Genomic DNA, 19,896 nt, shown 5'->3' with positions numbered 1-19,896 from the left:
CAAATGAACAAGAGGAGCCAGCCAGGCAGAGGCTGGCAGATATCTAGGTTTGAGGCTAGCCTGGTCTACAGAGAGAGAGGGTTCTAGGACAGCTAGAATTGTTACACAGAGGAAATCCTGTCTTGAAAAACAAACAAAAGGAGCAGAGGGAACAAAAGGAAATGGCCCTGGGAAAACAAACAGGGCTTACTCCTCTTTCTCTTTGAGAGTCAGCCAGCTCAACAAGCAGATTCAGCCTGGCTGATCATCCCAACCAAGGTAATTTTATTCCTTTTTGTGCGTTTCAGCAGTGCTTTCTTCCCTTCCCACAGCTGCACACCCAGATAACTCTTTAGCAGTCAGACATGACAGCTCTGCCTGCTCCTCATTGTCACACTCGGCGTCATCTCCCCATGAAAGAACATCAAGATAGGACCTGTGCGGGCAGCCTCTCCAGCTGCAAGAGAATGGTCCACAGTCATGCACATCTCCTTTAAATAGCACAGGACAATGAGAATGTGCAGACGAGATGGAATTCATCCCTTTCCTTCTATCTACACATGCTTTGGGGTAGATGCAGAATGACTAAATGGATGCTCCAGAAAGGGAGTCCTGAACACCAAGTGCCCAGCACCATACAGCTAGCTACCTTGAGGTCTGCCATAATGCAAGCACAGGTGGAGCCACCTGCTGGGAGGTGTATGGCCACAGCTTTGGCTTCTTGGTCCCTCCCTGCCTTCTTCCATGTCCTATGAACCAGGTCTATAGCAGGACCACAATCTTCTTCTCCAGCTTCTGGGGAGGGAACAGGAAATTCCTCATGATCTCATCCAGCTCTTCCAGGGCCAGCTGTGCATGGAGCTTGGCCACATCATCAGGTTCCAAACGCACCACATGCTTCAGCAGGTGATAGAGATCCTTGAGGACATCGCTCAGCACCTGGATAGAGAGACCGGTCATGAGTGCGTCTACTGGGAAGCAATCTCAGGCTTCTTCGTGGAGGTAATGCAGGGCCTTTCAACCTGGGGAAGGGAGAGCTGGCCGTGATCCTTGTCCCACACAGGGTTCCTTTGTGTCTCTTATCTGCAACACTTCACTATGGATTTTTAAACTGCTCCTCATTATTTCCCTGTGCCCTAGCACAGCCCCTGGGTCCTCCAGTCAAAGGGTAGTAGAGGCCTCAGGACAAAGACAGGCAAGACTGCCTGGTACAGGTGCTTCTAGAGCAGCTGGTTGTCTGCATTTTTCTCTCAGGGCCTCTGTGTATGTACAAGCACACTTAGAAGTCAGTTCTCTCCTACTATGTGAATCCTGAGGGCAGACTGAAGTCAGGAGGCTTGGTGGCAAGTGTCTTTAACTACTGAGTCATCTCCCTGTCCCCTTGGTGGAGAAAGCCTTTACCCACTGAACCATCTCCCTGTTCCCTGCTTTTGTCTTTCTGGGATAGTCTAGCCTCAAACACAAGGTCCCTATGTCTCATTCTTCTGAGGGTTACAGGCATGCTTGGTTCCAGTTTAGAATTCTTAGGACTGGGCATGGTGGCATACATCTTTAATCCCAGCACTCAGTAGACAGAGCTGGCAAGATCCCTGTGGGTTTAGGGTGCTGCATTATGTGTCTTGGACTTGCTAAGGGAAATTAGAATCCCTCCACCTTGTGAAGTTCTTGGTCAGCATAGTCACTGGGGAAGAAATGGGGCAAGGCAGGGAACAGAGTCCCCCTAAAAAGCCCTGGGCCCTTCCTTCCCACATCCGGTCTCCCTCTGGCTCTGTGGATCTTTTTTCCTAAGCAGAGCTCCTTCCCTGATCCCTATCTTTGCACATGCTGTCCCCTTATGCTGAGAGGCTACTTCCCATCCTCTCTACCCGCCCCCCCACTTCCAAGGTCTTTTCTTTTGAATGATAACTATTGTTTGAATTCTGTCTGTAGTCTCTCTTACAATTATAATTTAAGTATTTGTTGTGATGTTGTTTTCTCATTCCTGTTGGGGATTGACATTATATAACTGAGACATGTTCTCCTCATTAGATCACAAATACTACTGATGCCAAGGTCATGTCTTGTCTTCTTCCTCTGGTGTGGCCCAGGACTTCATAAGATGAATGGCATCTGGCAGATGCTGAGACACATTCATGAGAGAATGAACACACACATACCACTCCTGGACAGCTTCTTAACTCTAAGAACATCTACTGAAAAAGTGCCACACAGCCAATCTAGTCCCCACAGCCTATGCTGCCTGCTTTAATAACCTACTATGGAAATGTTAAAATTACTAACAATTTTTTTTCCAGACAGGGTTTCTCTGTAGCTTTGGAACCTGTCCTGGAACTCACTCTATAGAACAGGCTGGTCTGGAACACACAGAGATTCACCTGCCTCTGCCTCCCGAGTGCTGGGAATAAAGGTGTGCACCACCAACGCCCAGCTATTACTAATATTTTTTACTGTATTTATGGCTTGAAGATGACATCCAATGAGACAGTGGAGCAGGAATGTGAGCAGAGGGGATGCACGCTGTCTCTCGAAAGTGCATTTTTGACTGCGGTCCTTATGCCCATGAACACAACACTCTGATAGACTTACAGTGAATGGGATCAGCAATCCCTGAAGCCATAAGCAGGCTACCGTGCCTGTTACTCTTACAACTGAACAAGTGAAGGTACTGACAATCTGGAGAGTTCCAGCTTTCCATTCTAACTAGAACCTGTTCCTATCACACAGAGAAAGTAATGGCTTTCTAAGAAAGACAAATGTCAGGGACCCCATGTAACATCCTTTCTTACACACTCACTTTTTTTTTGTTTTAGCCAGACATTCACACTAAAACCAATGACACAGAAGGAAGCAGGACAACCTATCATCCTTGCTCCTTCTTGCCAGCCTTATGGAGGGGCACAGCGCTGACAGCAGGTACATAAATCAAAGAGGAAATGGTTGTGCTCAATTGAGCAGTTCCTTCCATCTTTCAGTGATGGGAATGTATATACATGTACAAGCTGTGGGATATCCACGGCGTGATTTTAATGATTCTCTGTATGAGTTAAACACTCGTCTGTGCATTTAAGATTGACATTGCACAGAATCAAGATAAGCTGAGAAAAGCATGCGATTATCTACATTTCAGTTTTCCTTCTCCTTAGAGCAACCTCAATGGCAATCAGTAAATACCAGGACAAGTAAAGTGAGATTCTGGAAGAGAAAGGGGAAAACTGTATTCTACTATTATTAATGGCACTTCTGCCCTCTTTTTAAAACTATTTTTGTTGTTGTTGTTGTTTCTGTGTTTATTTTTTCAAGACAGGATTTCTCTGTGTAGCTTTGGAGCCTATCCTGGAACTCGCTCTGTAGACCAGACTGGCCTCAAACTCACAGAGATCCACCTGCCTTTGCCTCCTGAGTGCTGGGATTAAAGGCATGTGTTAAAACTGGTTTTAAAGATGATTTATTTGGGACTGGAGAGATGGCTCAGTGGTTAAGAGCACTGGCTGCACTTCTGAGGTCCTGAGTTCAATTCCCAGCACCTACATGGTGACTCATAACCATCTATAATGGGATCTGATGCCCTCTATGGCTTAAAGGTATACATGCAGATAGGGCACTCATACACATAATATAAATACGTCTTATAAAAAATGATGTATTTTCTCCTGGAGAAGGGGAAAGGGTCGAGATCCCCTGAGCAAATTGAGAGCATGGGAAGAAGGGGGAGGGAGCTACAAGAATGAGAAAGGGAGAAGAGGAAGGATGCAGAGGTCATGAGGGAGCAGAAAGGTTGAGTCAGGGGAAGAATAGAAGAAAGGATATGTGATAGGTCGGGTTTTAGTTGGGGGGGTGGTAGGGGAGAACGGAAGGGAGAAGGGAACTGGGATTGTCATGTAAAACAATCTTGTTTCTAATTCAATAAAAAATGATTTAAAAAATGATGTATTTATGTGTATGAGTGCTTTACTCGCATGAACGTCTGTGTATCACATGCATCCTGGAAGTGGAATTAAGGACAGTGTGAGCTGCCAAGTGGGTACTAAGGATTGAACCCAGGTCCTCTGCAAGGACAGCAAGTGTGCAACTGCTCAGCTATCTCTCTACCTTTTTTCCCCCTTCTTTTAACTGGGTTTTTGTGTTTTGATTTTGTGTGAGGACACAGGTTTTATGTGGTCAGTCCTGCCACATCTGTCCCCTTTGTAAGTGTTGCTACATTAAGTTCTGAGCTCCATGAGCCGAGCTCACTGGGATGTGGGGAGGCATGTCCTGACTTTCTCATGGAGCATATGACACACTGGGAATAAGCCAGGCATCCAACCCTAGAGAAAAACTATCCACACTTTCCCAACCTGCTTTTTCTTTCTTGGTAGAGTGAAAATGAGATGATTCCAGAAAGAGGACGACTCTGCATGGCCTCTGCCTCACAGTGCCTCACTCTTCAATAATCATTACGAAGGGCCTGCACGGTACCCAGGCAGCATACTGGTACTAAATCGATGAATAATCCACAAACCTGTCCCTCTGGCCACTAAAGCCCGTGGGAAGGCAGGCAGGCACACATGGCACAGAGAGGTCTCTGTTCTGAGAAGTAAACAGTGTGCTGCTTAATGTGCTTCATTATCTGGATCAGAGGAAATTATCTGCCTTTGGAGGTGGGTGGGAGAAGAGGAACAACACCCTGCTGGTGAAAGGGGCTTCACTGAAGCACTTATTGGGTGGAACCAAGGAATAGCTTTGGGATGCATTAGCAAGCCCCCTTTTGTCTAGCCATCTGAGATAAGGTAATTTTAAAGCAAAAGTAGTTTAAAAATTATATTTGTATTTATTATAAAAGTTTTATTTATTTATTTATTTATTTATTCATTCATTTATTTATTATGTGTAAATGTATATGAATGCACACATGCCATGACTCACACATGTGAGAGTCGGAGTCACTTCTCTCCTTATACCATGCAGGACCCAGGGACTGAACTCGGGTGATCAGGCTTGGGAGCAAGTGCCTGTACCCACTGAACCATCTTGCTGTCTCTGGCCTCCAGCTCTCTCTGTAGCCAAGGATGACTTTGAACTCTTCTGCTGCTTTTTCCCAGAGGCTGAGAGTACAGGTATGTGCCATCCTGTCAGTTTTCAGCAGTGTAGGGATTGAACCCAGAGCTAGGTAAGTGCTCTGCCACCTGAGCTACATTCAGAGCTCTAAGAGATTTCTTTCTCCTACAGCCACCTACCATTCAAAGAAAGGCAGCTTTACCTCTTTAAAGGGGAAATTCTGAGGCATTCTGCTCTTCCTGGGGTGTGGGTAGGAATTTCCCCCAGGCACTGCTATGTCCTTAAATAACAGAACTGCTTGTGCAAACACACTGCATCCTTTTGGGGCTCTGAGCTCCTGTTATCAGGCTCTGGTTTTTTTTTTTTTTTTTTTTTTTTTTTTTTTTTTTTTTTTTTTAGGTGAGTGTTAGGCAAAGCCTTCTTCTTAATTAATGGGTGCCCCTTAGCAGCCCACCTCCTGCAACTTCCCTTCAATTCCACATATCACAGGACTTCCTCTGGACTCCCCAAGGATCAAAGCTTCCTGCCAGCCAAGGATTGTCACCAAATCCTAAGGATCAGGGGCTGAATACAAGGAGAGTTCAAAGGTAAAGTTATTCACAGGAGCCTCTGAGGTGGGCAGGATACAAGCAATCCTGTAGAGGAACCCTTTCATTAAAATTTCAACACACCTGCCATCTATACTTGTGTACACACACACACACACACACACACACACACACACACACACACACACACACACACACACACACACACACACACACGGAGAGGAAGAGGGCACAGGTGTGTGCACATGGGGAGGAATCTGCTTCCTCCCATTCAGAAGGACTTGGCAGCAGTTGGCCGGCCAACAGGAACATTTTACTTTTGGAGAAGCTCTTTGTGGTTTGGGGGAGCTTAGTTTTTGGTGTTGGAGATCTCACACAGGCATTTTACCTAATGCTAAGCAAGTCCTCTCCCAATGAGTTGCATATACCCACTCCCCACCCCAACCCCTAGGTCAGGGATAACTTAAAGAAGCACCCAGACTCCTTGGATGAAAACTCTTGGAAGGGACTGGAGTTCAGGTGCCTCACCAAGAGACAGTGGGGACTGTACCACACACATCCATTTTCCTACCTCTCCCGTAGCCACGTTCAGGGTTTCAGTGACAAGGAAAGTGTTTGGGATTAGTGTGGTGAAGTGAGCAGAGGAGGCTTACTAAAAAGAGCAGTGTGAGTAGAAGTGCCTTGGGCACACAGGTGCACATTCAAATGGGAAAAGGAGAAAAACAGCCGGACTCTTTCCAGAAGCTCAGGACATTCCTGCAAAGCTGTGTCTTTGAGTTAAGATCAAAAGGAGAAATAAATGACAGGTATTCTTCTTTTTAGACCCTAAATGTTATTTGGTTATAAAAACCACATTATCACAATTCAGTGTATCTGGAAACTACAGGAAGGAAAAAAACCATCTCTGCCAGACTACTTTTCTATCACAAGATAGTTTGAGCGCTCAGTAGTGACAGACAGACATGCATGCATATGAAGGTGCGTACACACATACACACATACAATTTTGTTTTTTGAGACAGGGTCTCACTATGTAGTCCTGGCAGCCTAGAACTTACTATGTAGGCAGAGCTGGCCTTGAGCTCTTTGAGATGTGCTTGCCTCTGCTTCCTGGTGTTAGGATTAAAAGTATGTGCCAGCAAGATTTATACACACACACACACACACACACACACACACACACACACACACACACACATATACATATACATATATATGTATATGTATATACATATGACTTACTTTATTTGTATGGGTATCTGTATGGGTACCTGTCTTATGTATGTCTGTGCACCACATGTGGGCAGTGCCCTCAGAAGCTAGACTCTCTGGAACTGGAGTTTAAGACAGAGGGTTGTGAGTTGTCATGTGGTTGCTGGGAATTGAACTTGGGCCCTCTGAAAGGGGAGCCAGGCTCCTAACCCCTGAGCCATCTCTCCAGCCTTCACATAAGGGACAGGAATGGAAACAGGAAGACAAAATGTCAGTTTTTCACTCATGTGCAGTGTGTAGAAGCCGTGTGAAAGCAGAGCAGATCTGTTTGTGGGGTGAGGTCAGAGCGGAGATGGGGAGGGCAGTGGGGCGAATAAAGGAGAGCTCATACAGGCTGGGAGTTGGCTAGAGAGCAGTTGGGAGCACCACAACTCTTGTAGAGGACCAATCTCGATTCCCAGGACCCATCTGGTGGCTCACAACCATCTCTAACTCCAGGTCTGGGAAATACGACTCTCTCTTCTGTGGTTCACAGACATAATACACACAGTATGCTTGTGGCCAATCTGGGTGACATCAGACACTTTATAAAAAAACAAACAAAAAGAAAAGATACTGTTCCTGTGTGTATGTATGTATACATGTGGAGGTCAGAGGACAACCTTGTATGTCACCTCAATAGAACTGAGATGAACAAAGAGGCTGTTTAGTTATTATGTGGGATCAAGAAAACACAACAGAGCCAGGCAGTGGTGACACTTGTTTGCCTTTTTTTTTTTTTTTTTCAGACAGAGCCTGGTCAGTGAGCCCCAAGGATCTGCCTGTCTCCATGTTCACAATTCAGGTTATTACAATCACACACTACTATACCCAGCTTTTCTGGTAGGGGTTCTGGTAGTTGAACTCAGGTATTTACCTACTAGGCTATCATCCCCTGTCCCACTTTCAGACAGGGTTTCTCTGTGTAACAGTCCTGGCTGTCTTAGAACTGGCTCTGTAGACCAGGCTGGCCCTAAACTCATGGAGATCCACCTGCCTTTGCCTCCTGAGTGCTGTGATTAAAGGTGTATACCACCACCACCACCACCACTGCCTGCCTGCCTGCCTGCCTGCCTGCCTGCCTATCTGTCTGTCTGTCTGTCTGTCTGTCTATCTATCTATCTATCTATCTATCTATCTATCTATCTATCTATCTATCGGTTTCCGAGACAGAGTTTCTACTTTGTAGACCAAACTGTCCTCAAACTCACAGACATACGCCTGCCTATGCCTCTGCCTCCCTCTTAGTCTGCTGGGATCAAAGGCATACACCACCACCACCTGGTGCTATTTATTTTTTAATGTGTCCGTGTTTCGGCTGCATGTGTGTCTGTTCACCATACTTTATCTGCTGGAGTGAGAGCATTTGTGACCTGACCAACATGGGTGTGGGAACTGAACTCAGGACCTCTGGAAGAGCAGTGAGAGCTCTTACTTAATGGATTAGTCATTTCTTTAGCCCAAGAAAAATATCTTAAAAATATTTTAATAGATAAGAATTAATTTTAAGGTGATTTTAACAATAGAACTGAGGTGAACAAAGAGGCTGTTCTTTAATTATTATGTGGGACCAAGAAAACACAACAGAGCTGGGCAGTGGTGATACTTGCCTTTAATCTCAGCACTCGGAAGGCAAAGGCAGGCAGATCTCTGTGAGTTTGAGGCCAGCCTGGTCTACAGAGTAAGTTCCAGGACAGCCAGGGCTGTTACAGAGAAACCCTGTCTTGAAAGCCAAAACAAACAAACAAACAAACCATCAAAAAAGGAAAGAGAAGACAACAGGGGTTGGGGATTCAGCTCAGTTTCCTAGTACCACACAAAACCAGGTACACTGATGCACACCTATAATATCAGCACTTGAGTGGGAGTAGAGACAGGAGGTTATCCTTAGCTATAGAGCAAGTTTGGGCTAACCTCAGATACATATGGCCCTGTCTCAAACAAACAAAATGATATAAATGGTCAGAAACAAGACATTTACAGAAACAAGAACTCAGGAAAGAGTAACGAGTTACGGGTGGCTATGAGCCTCCATGCTGGTGCTGGGAAACCAAACCAGGTCCTCTGCAATAGTGTTCTTAAGTATTGGGACATCTCATTAGCCTACACACACACACACACACACACACACACACACACACACACACACACACACAAATTAAAACTCTATACAAATTTTATATTTTATTAGTTTATGTGAATGAATGTTTTTGCCTGCATGTATGTATATGTTCTATCCGTGTGCCTAGTGCCCACAGAGGTCAGAAGAGGGTATTAGACCCCCTGGGACTGGAGTTACAGATGGTTGTGAGCTGCCATGTGGGTTCTGAGACTCAAACCTAGGTCTTCTGCAAGAACAACACGTGCTCTTAACCACTGAGCCAACTCTTTAGGCCTCTAAAAAACTGTTTAAAAGGAGTAGTGGTGATGAGATGGCTCAGCAAGTAAAGACACTTACTGCCAAGCCTGGAAACTTGAGTTTGACCCCGGGACCTACATGTTGGAGGGAGAGAAACAATTCCCATAAATTGTCCTCTAACCTCCATGTGGGAGCCATAGCTTCCCATACTAACTAAGTAATAAAGAATCATAATAAAAGAAAAGCCACTAATACCATCTTCTATTTTCCCAGGGTCCCACAGCTAGTAATGGACAGAGCAGACTCAATGACACTGACTCTGGAGATGCGAATGTCTCAACTAATCACTCGACATTGCATTTCCAGTGGTTATCCTTTTATTACTACAAGCAAGTGTACAGAAAGCACACCCACTGCTTCCCTCACACATCTGGCTAGGCTCCAGCAGAGAGAATGTATGTGAAAATATTTTGCTGTCCTAAGCAAGATGATATAAAGAAAGTATTCTTATTACCACCACATGGAGAAAGTCTGGCTTGCCATAGGGGCTAAGGAAATGAGGGCAAAGACACAGCTCTGAAGACAGCAGATGCCTCAAATATGAGCAGGCAGAAAAGGAAAAGGGGTGTTAGGGTGAGTAAGCTGGACACGGGCTTATTTCTTAACTTTTTGCAAGTAAACAGTGTTTACTAAGGCACTATTTGGAGATTATAACTAAATCGTGTCACCACTTACCACACCTTAAAGTGTGTTTTATGTGTGCTACACATACACATTCATTTTTAAATATTTATTTATTTTGCATGTATTATGCATATGCCATGATAGAGGTTCTCTTTTTCTATCATATAGGATCCAGGAATTGAACTCACAATATGTCAGGCTTAGTGCAAGTGCTTTTATGTGCCTTTATCCTCTGAGCTGTCTTAATATTCCCTTACTCCCTTAAATAAAAATATATTTATTTTCTTTTCAATTATATGTGTATAAGTATGTACATGAGAGGTAGGTGCTTGCTCCAAGGATGAGATCCCTTGGAGCCAAATTTACAGGCAGTTGTGAGCTGTCCAATGTGGGTGCTGGGAATTTAATTTGGGTCTTTTGCATGAGAGGTATGTGCTCTTAACTATTGAGCCATCTCTCTCTCCAGATCCTAAATTTTATTTGTTAATAATAATAATTATTATTGTTTTGGTTTTTTGAGATAGGGTATATCTATTATGTAGCTCTGGCTGTTGTGGAACTCTCTGTAGACCAGGCTGGCCTCAAACTCACAGAGATCCACCAACTAGTGCTGGGATTAAGGGTGTAGGCCACCATACCAAGCTTGTTAAATTATTATTGTATGTAAATGATGTGGATGCTTGTGCAGAGAGTTCAGAAGATAACTTTGTGGATTGGTTCTTTCCACTTTTAAGGGGATCAAATTCAGGGCACTATTCTCACTTAGTTTGCCCTTACCTGCTGAGCTATCTCACTAGCCATAGTTAATGTTATAAAGCATATATCAATTAGACAGGGTGGTACATGCCTTTAATCCCAGCATTTGAGAGGCAGTGGCAGGGGATCTCTTCGAGTTTGAGGCCAGCGTGGTTTACAAAGTGAGTTCCAGGATAAGCCAGGGCTACAGATCTCAAACAAACAAAAAACCCAACCAAACAACAACAAAAAACAATACAACAAAATAAAAAGCAGATATGAAATTTGAAGGACTGCAACCAATATTAACTCACAAAGAACAACTTCTGTCTAAATCATCATGTTTAAAAAGAAAGAAAAGAAACAAGAGAGACAAGGAAGTTTAAATGGAAAAAAGCTTTATATTTCATCAAATATGTTCAATTTCCACTCGAGTGTAACAAATGACACAGGATTACTGTAAGATAGAATAGCTCCAGCGAGTGGTGCACCTTGGGAACAAAGCTTTATTGCATGCAGTCTTGGGGCCGGCGTGGGTCAGGGCATGGTGGCTTCTGTCCCAATGTAACATCTGACAATGCTGTTGTGCAGAATTGAGGCACTGGGGGAATTTTGCTGTGTCAGCAGAAAGAACTGGACTCTCAAGCCTGCAAGGCAGACAGACAGCTGCTCCTGATAATGGGAAGAGGAGAGTTGGGGAAACCAAATGGAGGCAGCTGCCTGGCCCAGATACTTTACTGATAAAACCTGAAGCTTCACTTCCATAGGTCTACGAAAAAGAAATTAGGGCTGACTTACACAGCAAGGCTAGGCTTTTGAGACACTGCATTGAGAATGCAGGGAAGTCAGCAAAGAAGGCAGGATTACTGACATCTAAGGGATTCTATCCATGACTGATGGACAGAGAACAGAGCCTCCCTAAAGCCCAGGCTGCCACTGTATTAACTGGAGGTTACTGAGCCTCTCAGAAAGCATTTATTTTCAAAGTATTTTGGTTAGGTCTAGAGATAATGGCACCCTGACTCCTCCTGGATTAGGCCTCATTGTGGAATGGGAAAAGAATCCCAAGTGTGAATTGCAGACAGGATGGAAGAGGACAGGAGTATTGTGCATGACTTTCTCTGAAGAACAAAAGGGTAAACTAATTGGTCATGTGACAAAAATGCTCTAGGGACACAGACAGGTGAAGCAGTGCAGGGACATAAACCAATGCGACAGCTGGCGGCAAGCCCTGGTAAGGAAGATGGCTCAGGGGTCCTAAACAAAAGGCAGGCAGCAAGACTTCTCCAGGTCCAATGTGTGTGTTTCTAGGCTAGCTCTTGCTAAGGCACCCCACCCAAGGCTTCTGGGGTCACAGGCCATACAGCCCACTGTGGTGGGGACAGGAGCAGCAGCTGTCACAGCAGTGGAACAGCGGTGGCAGCATCTTTCAGAATGTGTTTAAATAGCAACACAAGGAAGGCAGCAGCTTTCCTGCACCTCCACAGGCACCAAAATAGAACAAAGGAGGCAGGGAAAATGGCCAGAGCCTATGCAAAGGCAGAGGGCTGCGGCTGCTTCTGTGGGAGAGACTGGCAGCATCTGAGAGAGCCATGACAAACTCACTCTTCAAAGGGCACTCAACTGCCACATCTGGAGACAGGCTTTATTGTTTCCAACCCCCGGATCACTATGCAGACACCTGCCAAGGGTGGAGGTCCTGTTTCCTTCCTTTGCCAAAAGCATTCTGCATGGGACTAGACAGCCACTGGGCAGAACATGGATTACTACTGCCATTTAAGGTGTTTCTACATCCGTCACTGGGCTTTCTACATGTTTTATCTTGAATCCCATGACACAGGGATTATCAATTCAAGTATACAAAACTGGGATTGGGGTTAGGGATAGTTAGAGATTTAGAGTTCAAACCTGTATCTGCCAGGTCTGGCTTCACAATCCTTGCCTTTAAATGTGGGCATTACTAGGAAATCTGATCCGTAGGGATTCTCCTGCACTACCTAACCTGTTTATTTGGATGATACCTGGCTAGTAGGGTGCAGTGGGAGCTAATGGGTTAATGACTCATTCCAGGGTAGGAAGTACCAGTTTGCTTTGGGATACCCTGAATCATCACAATCTTAGCTTGGTCACACAGCCTCTGTCCCTGGATTTGGACAGACCTTTCTAGGTTGAGAAGGTACTGGTTGAAGTCCTTTGAGCATCTGCTTAGTGGGGTTCAGTAATGAGATGATTCAGGAAGAAAATGCTGTAGTTTGATTAAAGGCCAAAAAGAAAAAGAGGCGTAGACATACCCATTTGAGGATAGGGTCTGTACTGTTCACTAGTACATGTACAGTGTGACACACACTGGAGAATACAACCCCAGTCCTCATCAGACATGGCCACACTGCCCCTGAGGGATACCCATCGCTGTAGCCAATGACCCCCTACACGCATACCACTGCTCACATGAAAAACCTCTATTAGAGGGCACACCTTGTGCATGCCTGGCAAGCCATAGCCCCAGCCTCTCTGAAAAATTTTATTTGTTTTGTCTATTTTTTATTTTATATGTATAAGTGTTTCACCTGCATGGATGTCTGTGCATCACATGGATGACTAGTGCTGGAGGAAGTCAGAAGAGGACTCAGATTCATTGGAACTGGAGTTGCTGATGGTGGTACTGGGAACTGAACCCAGGTCCTCTGCAAGAGCAAAAAGTGCTGTTAACTGCTGAGCCATCTCTCCAGCTCCTTCCTTTATCCCCATGAAAAATATTTAAAATGCTTGGGACTCACCACTTTAAGCTTTTTTTTTTGGTTTTTCGACAGGGTTTCTCTGTGTAGCGTTGGAGCCTATCCTGGCACTCGCTCTGGAGACCAGGCTGGCCTCAAACTCACAGAGATCCACCTGCCTCTGCCTCCCGAGTGCTGGGATTAAAGGCGTGCGCCACCAATGCCCGGCCACTTTAAGCTTTTTAAAATTTAGGTAACTCTGACAATCTAATAACAATGGTGTGTCTAAAGTGTGGAAGTAAGAAGTCAACTGTGGGTATCTTACTCATTTCTGTAAGACTGGCTGCTCTGGTGATGGACTTACATCTGCCACTGGCTCTTACATGGGAAGTGGGAATGTTAATTCAGATGCCCATGTTTGTGCGGCCAGCACCTCACCCTCTGAACCATCTCCCAGCCCCAAACTCAATAATCTAATAAGAATAAGGTTGAGGCAGTACAAGATCTCAGAAAAAAAAAGATAGGTAACTTTAGTGAGGGATCTGCCATAATTTCAAAAGTAGATGTCCTAAGTAGCTGCCCAAGATGCAGCTAATTGTCAATGACAAGGGCAAAATGACTTAGCCTATTACTACATTTCTTGGAATTTTTCTAATTATGAACAAAAACATTTTCTTTTTCTAGAAACAGGGAGTTGGGAGAGTAATTTTTGAAATACATTCAGATTGCATCTCCTGGGCTAGTGAGACAGCCTAGTGGGTAAGAGTACCTGCTATGTAAGCTGGACAACCTGAGTTGATCCCTGGAACCTACATAAAAGGCTAGATTCGGGAGCATGCACTGATAATCTCAGCACTCACAAAGACAACATTAGCCAGAAGCTTGCCCTCAGCAAGCCTAGACTGTGAAGCCAGTTGACACAAAAAGAAAGGCCTGCCTCAACAAGGTGGAAGACTCCAGTTTCCTCATCCTGAGGAATGCCATACCTATTAACCGAGGAGACTGGAGACCAGAAGAAAGCCTAGGGTGAAGGAAAGGAACCCATGTTTGTCTCAGCCCATCTGGAACAGTTTGTCTGTCTCTCAAGTATAGCCTCAGGTGCGCTCTCTTTCAGAATGGCTAGGCTGCCACCACAGCCCTATTTCTCACTGGCTGTGTGACCTGACCATCTAAACACAAATGTGCTGGACCTCAATTTTCTCTTCTGCAAATATCTGTGAGCCTACTCATCTCACAGAATTGCTGTGATGATTTAGGATATAAAGAGTTTAGAGGCACACAATAGAGGCCATTAATAAATATAAATATTAACAATATTAAACACATAATCTTGGAGGATGTGGGACTTACTAGAAATACACTACCATGAGCAAACAAACCATGGGGTAATGATCAATGAACTAGAATAGAGCCTACAGCATTGATCTGTTTGATGTTTTTCTTTAAAAATTTTTTTCTTTTCTTTTTTTTTTTTTTTTTTTTTTTTTTTTGGTTTTTTGAGACAGGGTTTCTCTGTGGCTTTGGAGCCTGTCCTGGAACTCGCTCTGTAGACCAGGCTGGCCTTGAACTCAGATATCTGCCTCCCTCTGTCTCCCGAGTGCTGGGATTAAAGGTGTGGATTACTACCACCTGGTTCAACTCGTGGTCTTTTAAATAATTATTTTATTTATTAATTTAAAATATTTATTTTTGTTATGTGCATGATGTCTTTTTACCTGCATGTATGTAAATGTACCATATTATGCAGTGCCTTTAGAGGCCAAGAGAGGGTGTTGGATCCCATAGAACTAGAGTTTTGGTTTTGAGCCTCCGTGTGGGTGCTGAAAATCAAACCTAGGTCCTCTGGAAGGGCAGCCAGTGCTCTTAACCACTGGGCCATCTCTCTAGCCTTCTTCTTCTTCTTCTTCTTCTTTTTTTTTTTTTTTTTTTTTTTTTCGAGACAGGGTTTCTCTGTGTAGCTTTGGAGTCTATCCTGGCACTCACTCTGGAGACCAGGCTGGCCTCGAACTCACAGCGATCCACCTGCCCCTGCCTCCCGAGTGCTACTCTCTAGCCTTCTAATCTTTAAAACCTGTTTTAATTTATATTGAAAAATGAACCTCAATTTCTACTAGGATACCTTTTGTAAATGATGTCTACCAGAGTTTACACACTTGTCTTGAGTCTTTAATAGATGATAAACTTCATTAAAAATTTCATATTCATATTGGGCAGTGGTGGCTCACACCTTTAAATCCAGTATGCCCACCTCTACTTCCTAGGTTTGTGCCATCTTTCCCAGTCTTCCATCAACCTGTGGTCATCTCACGTCAGCCCAAGAGAGGTGCATTCAGAAGAGGAGGGTTTGCCACCCAGATGCCCCTCAGATCAGCATAATTACTTTTGGAGGAAGAAAAGTTTTGAGACTCTCCCCAGCCTGGCTACCTGGAAGGGGCTTGGTCTCCTGTGCTTTCTCCCTGCTCCCCAGTTGTTCCTGTCTCCTGTGATGAGGAATTGCTGGATGCATAACCTAGGGCTGGGCTTCTGGCAGGAGGTGGCGAGAAATGAGGAAGGGCAAAAGCACCCAGCCTGCTTCCTGTCTCTGCTCTCTGAAGACTTGCTGGCAGGGCCTGGAGGGCACCTGGGCCGAAGGCCAACTCACACAGTCTCTAACTGCTCTTCTGTCAGACAGTAACTGTGCTGTGAAGAGGTGGCCTGGTCTGGATTTCTTTGGATACTGTGGCTTCCTGGATCCCAAACAGCCTTTCTCTGTTCATGATATGTGGAGTAAATATCCAGGTGACTCAAATTTTGGTCATTTAGATGACAGGGACATAGATTGTGTTTTGAGCTGGGGAACAGTTATCCTATCTTCCTTGTCTTAGTTTCTTCATCTTTACAATTGGCATCTGAAATCAAACCTAAAACAGGATGGTTATAAAGACTGAATGGACTAATTCATGAAAAGCACTCAGACATGAGTGCTGTTACATAATAAATGCTCAAAGTGTTCTGGGTCGGTTCCATACACATTCAGTTTTTTGAGGAGGAAACCACTGTACATATCGAGAGATAATATTTTGGTTTGCTAGGAATTTACCAAAAGAATATTTTGGTTTGCTTGGAATTTACCAAAAGCAGTTTACCATTTTGGAAAATCAGGCTATATAGTCTCATCATTCATGGTTCCTCTGACATCTCAGTCTGTATTTGTAGTTATTCCATCCATGGTGATTCTATATGCAAGAGCAACTGAACAAACTGTCTTTTGAATTATTATCCTGTTATTTCTTGTCTATAATTAGGTTGAGTCATTGTATTGGTTTAGAAATAGGCCTGCAATGTAAGCAGCTATACCTGCTGTTTAGCAGAATATAGGCAATACTATAAAAGTATGCTATAACCATCTGTCCTAATAGAAATACTTTGTTCTCATCTAGAGAAAGGCTGACAGAACAGATTTTTTCAAACATGGATTTTGGTATGTGTGTGTAAATGTCATATAGAGGTCATAGGACAACCTCAGTGAAGGTCCTTGCCTTTTACTTGTTTGGAACAGGGCCTCTGTTGACTTTTAGCTGTGTATGCAGGTTGCTGACCCATACACGAGCTTCTGTCTCCTAATTGCCTGTAGGAGCACTGAGATTCCAAACACTTATCTGTCCAGTTTTTAAGTTGGGTCTGAAGATTCCCTGTCCGCCCCTGCCCCAGATGGGGTTTCTCTGTGTAGGCCTGGCTGTCCTGGAACTCACTTTGTATACCAGGCTGACCTCAAACTCAGAGATTCACCAGCCTCTGCCTCCCAAGAGCCAGGATTAAAGGTGTATGCCACCACTGTCTGGCTTGGGTCTGAGGATTCTAACGCAGGTCTTCACTTTTGCCCACGAAGCCCAAACCTGGTTCTTCTTTCACATACTGACTCACCTTCATGATGTCACCTAAGGTACCCTGGAAACATGATAAATCTTATTCCTGATGACCAAGGGAATTAACACAAGGAAGAGAGGGAAGATGCTGTAGTTTTCACTAGCACTTGGCCAATGTCAGTTGCCAGAGACAACCGGAAGCCAGTGCTGCTCTTTCCTGGCATTAGCTTTGGAAAACTACAACCACAGTCTCTCTACAAGCCTTATTTTCTTCATTCATAAAACAAGACATCTAGATTCCTTCCTAAAGTTTCTTCCATGCAAAATTATTACTTGGCCACTTATGATGGCAAAGGGTCCTTGGTAAATGAATTTAGGAAAATGTTAGTCTCTTTGCTACAGGACTTCTCAGCCTCTTTACTAGGCTAATATGAACTGAATCTCTAGGAGGGACACCACTGTCTGCTGTACTTCCCAAACTTTGACCTTATTTCAAAGGAGCAACTCAAGAGGTTACTCTGCCAATGGTCATCTTTGTGATATGTAAATTAAGTATCTCTAAAGTTTCTTCTACTTCTTACATCCAAAATTCTGGAACTTTACATATGTAAATGAGAGAGTCTTCTTGGTCCTTTTCGATCAGAATGAGGATGAGGAAAAGGCTTTCTACAGAAAGTAAGTATCCATCCATCAAACCAGGTCTTCCAGGTGGGGATCCATGAAAACAGGGATGGAGAGGAGGAAGAAGGGAGTTTTCTGCATTAGGGTTTCCAAACTGCCACCTATGTTATCACCAGAAAAGGCTATCCCTATCACTTATAGTTCAGCAGTTGCAGTAAGGTGCTTAAGCCTACTCTTTGTACCTCTGCTTCTCAAATCCATCACCAATGTCATACACATTTGTCACTGTTGAGGAATCTATGGGACTACATTCTCAGCACTGACCTCTCACAGGAGGTTGTAGTTGAACCTGATTTTATATAGATCAAGAATCCTGTGCCCCCAAAGCCCATGCAAACTGGGGACGGACATGCAATCTTAGTTGGAACATCAAGTCTCTCCTCTGTAAAGTTTGTCTTTAGGGACATAACCGCACTCTGAGTGCTAGGTGTTGTAAGTACCATGCGCTGGCCAGCTATACCAGCATGCCACTGTCAGCAGTGACATTGCCTCCTTAGGAAGAGCAAATGCAAGAGAAGCAGACATGAGGGGCAGCAATAATCAGTCCGGGCCTGGTTCCTGGTTCCACATCTGTTTCCCATGTCATGATGGCTCAGTGGTTAAGAGCATGGGCTGTTTTTGCAGAGGACCCAAGTTCAGTTCCCAGCACCTACATGGTGGGTCACAATGAACTAATCCAGTTCCAGGGGATCTTCTGGTCTCTGGGGGCACCAGAATGCACAGATACACATACAGGTAAAATACCCTCACACATAAAATAAAATAAATTTAGAAAGAAGAAAAATTGCTGGGCGTTGGTGGCACACACCTTTAATTCTAGCACTTGGGAGGCAGAGGCAGGTGGATCTCTGTGAGTCTGAGGCCACTTCTACAGAGCAAGTTTCAGACAGAGAAAACCTGTCTCAAAAAACAAAATAAAAACAAGAAGAAGAAGGAGCAGCAGCAGGAGGAGGAGGAGGAGGAGGAGGAGGAGGAGGAGGAGGAGGAGGAGAAGAAGAAGAAGAAGAAGTACTTAAAGTTTCTTTGCTTCTGCTAGTTTACATTTTGTGTTCATTATTTTAATCAAAACAAATTCTGAGTATAGTTATACCTGTCCTTCATACCTCTTGAAATAAAATGCACATGTCCCTCTTGAAGTTCCATTGAGATGACAGTAAGGATGTTTTTGTTTTTTTGTATTTGTTTTTTTTTTTTTTGTCTTAAGTGGCAGTATGTAGAACAAAAAGAACTAACATGGTAATAATGGTCATACAAGAGCTAATGCTAGAGAGAGGTTGGATGAATCTTGGAGTCATAGTTCTGATTTTCCCAGGAGAGCATACTTTATCTCAGAATTCTGGTAAATTACTAATAGCATCCTTTTCACTTTCATGTAGCCTCGTTTGAAAGATTAATTAATTAATTAACTAAAATGGGCATGGTAGTACATGCCCGTAATCCCTCAGCACTTATGTAGTAGAAGCAGGAGGACCAGAAATTCAAGGTTAGCTTAAACTACATAGCAACCCAGCCCAGATATGGGGCTTTATTTTGTGATGATGGAAATGTTATGGAAATGGATGGTAGTGATGGTTGCATGCCTTATGATTATTCTAAAGTGATGTATTCTTTATTTTAAGAGTAAATCTTATGACATATAAATTATATGGATCTAAGACATTATGTGAAAAGAAAACATAAGCTTTGAGGAGACAGCACACAATCACTTGACCTCTTTCTGTGTCAGCAGCAGTCCTTCTAGAAGCCTGTCCCCACCTGGCTGGTCCTAGCCTGGCTTTTCTCCAGGTCGCCAACTTTCCTTGGGTTGTTTCTGTCCTTAGTCTGGCACCTTTCTACTCCTGACACCTTGTAGGCCTGTTTTCTCAGGCTCCTGGTTCAGATCCTCGGACAAATGTGCCCCTGAAATATGCTCTTCAAGACTGAAGGGGACCTCACTTTACGCTCTTTAGCTCAAGGGTCCGGGACTATGACTTCATAGCTGAAATCCCACATACACATCTCATGTTTGGCAGGTGATGGAGGCCTTGAAAGAACAGGCATGAACTGATGACTAAACATTGTTGGTT

The 19,896-nt window shown here is 44.0% G+C and overlaps 1 protein-coding gene across 1 annotated transcript in view; it reads right to left on the bottom strand.

Moving 5' to 3' along the window:
- Nucleotides 1-230: 230 nt before the first annotated feature.
- The window catches only part of Tango6 (transport and golgi organization 6 homolog), a 173,700-nt gene continuing 154,034 nt past the window's right edge, over nucleotides 231-19,896 (bottom strand). Inside the window, exon 18 of the mRNA XM_027405927.2 lies at nucleotides 231-918. Within this exon, the coding sequence (XP_027261728.1) occupies nucleotides 742-918 (177 nt within the window). The 3' untranslated portion in view covers nucleotides 231-741. The remainder of the gene's footprint in view (nucleotides 919-19,896) is intronic.

Source organism: Cricetulus griseus, chromosome 3 (genome assembly GCF_003668045.3).
Source record: "Cricetulus griseus strain 17A/GY chromosome 3, alternate assembly CriGri-PICRH-1.0, whole genome shotgun sequence".
In the NCBI taxonomy this organism is placed as follows: Eukaryota; Metazoa; Chordata; class Mammalia; order Rodentia; family Cricetidae; genus Cricetulus; species Cricetulus griseus.
The sequence above is the reverse complement of the archived record's forward strand: the minus strand, read 5'-3'. Positions and strand labels throughout refer to the sequence as shown.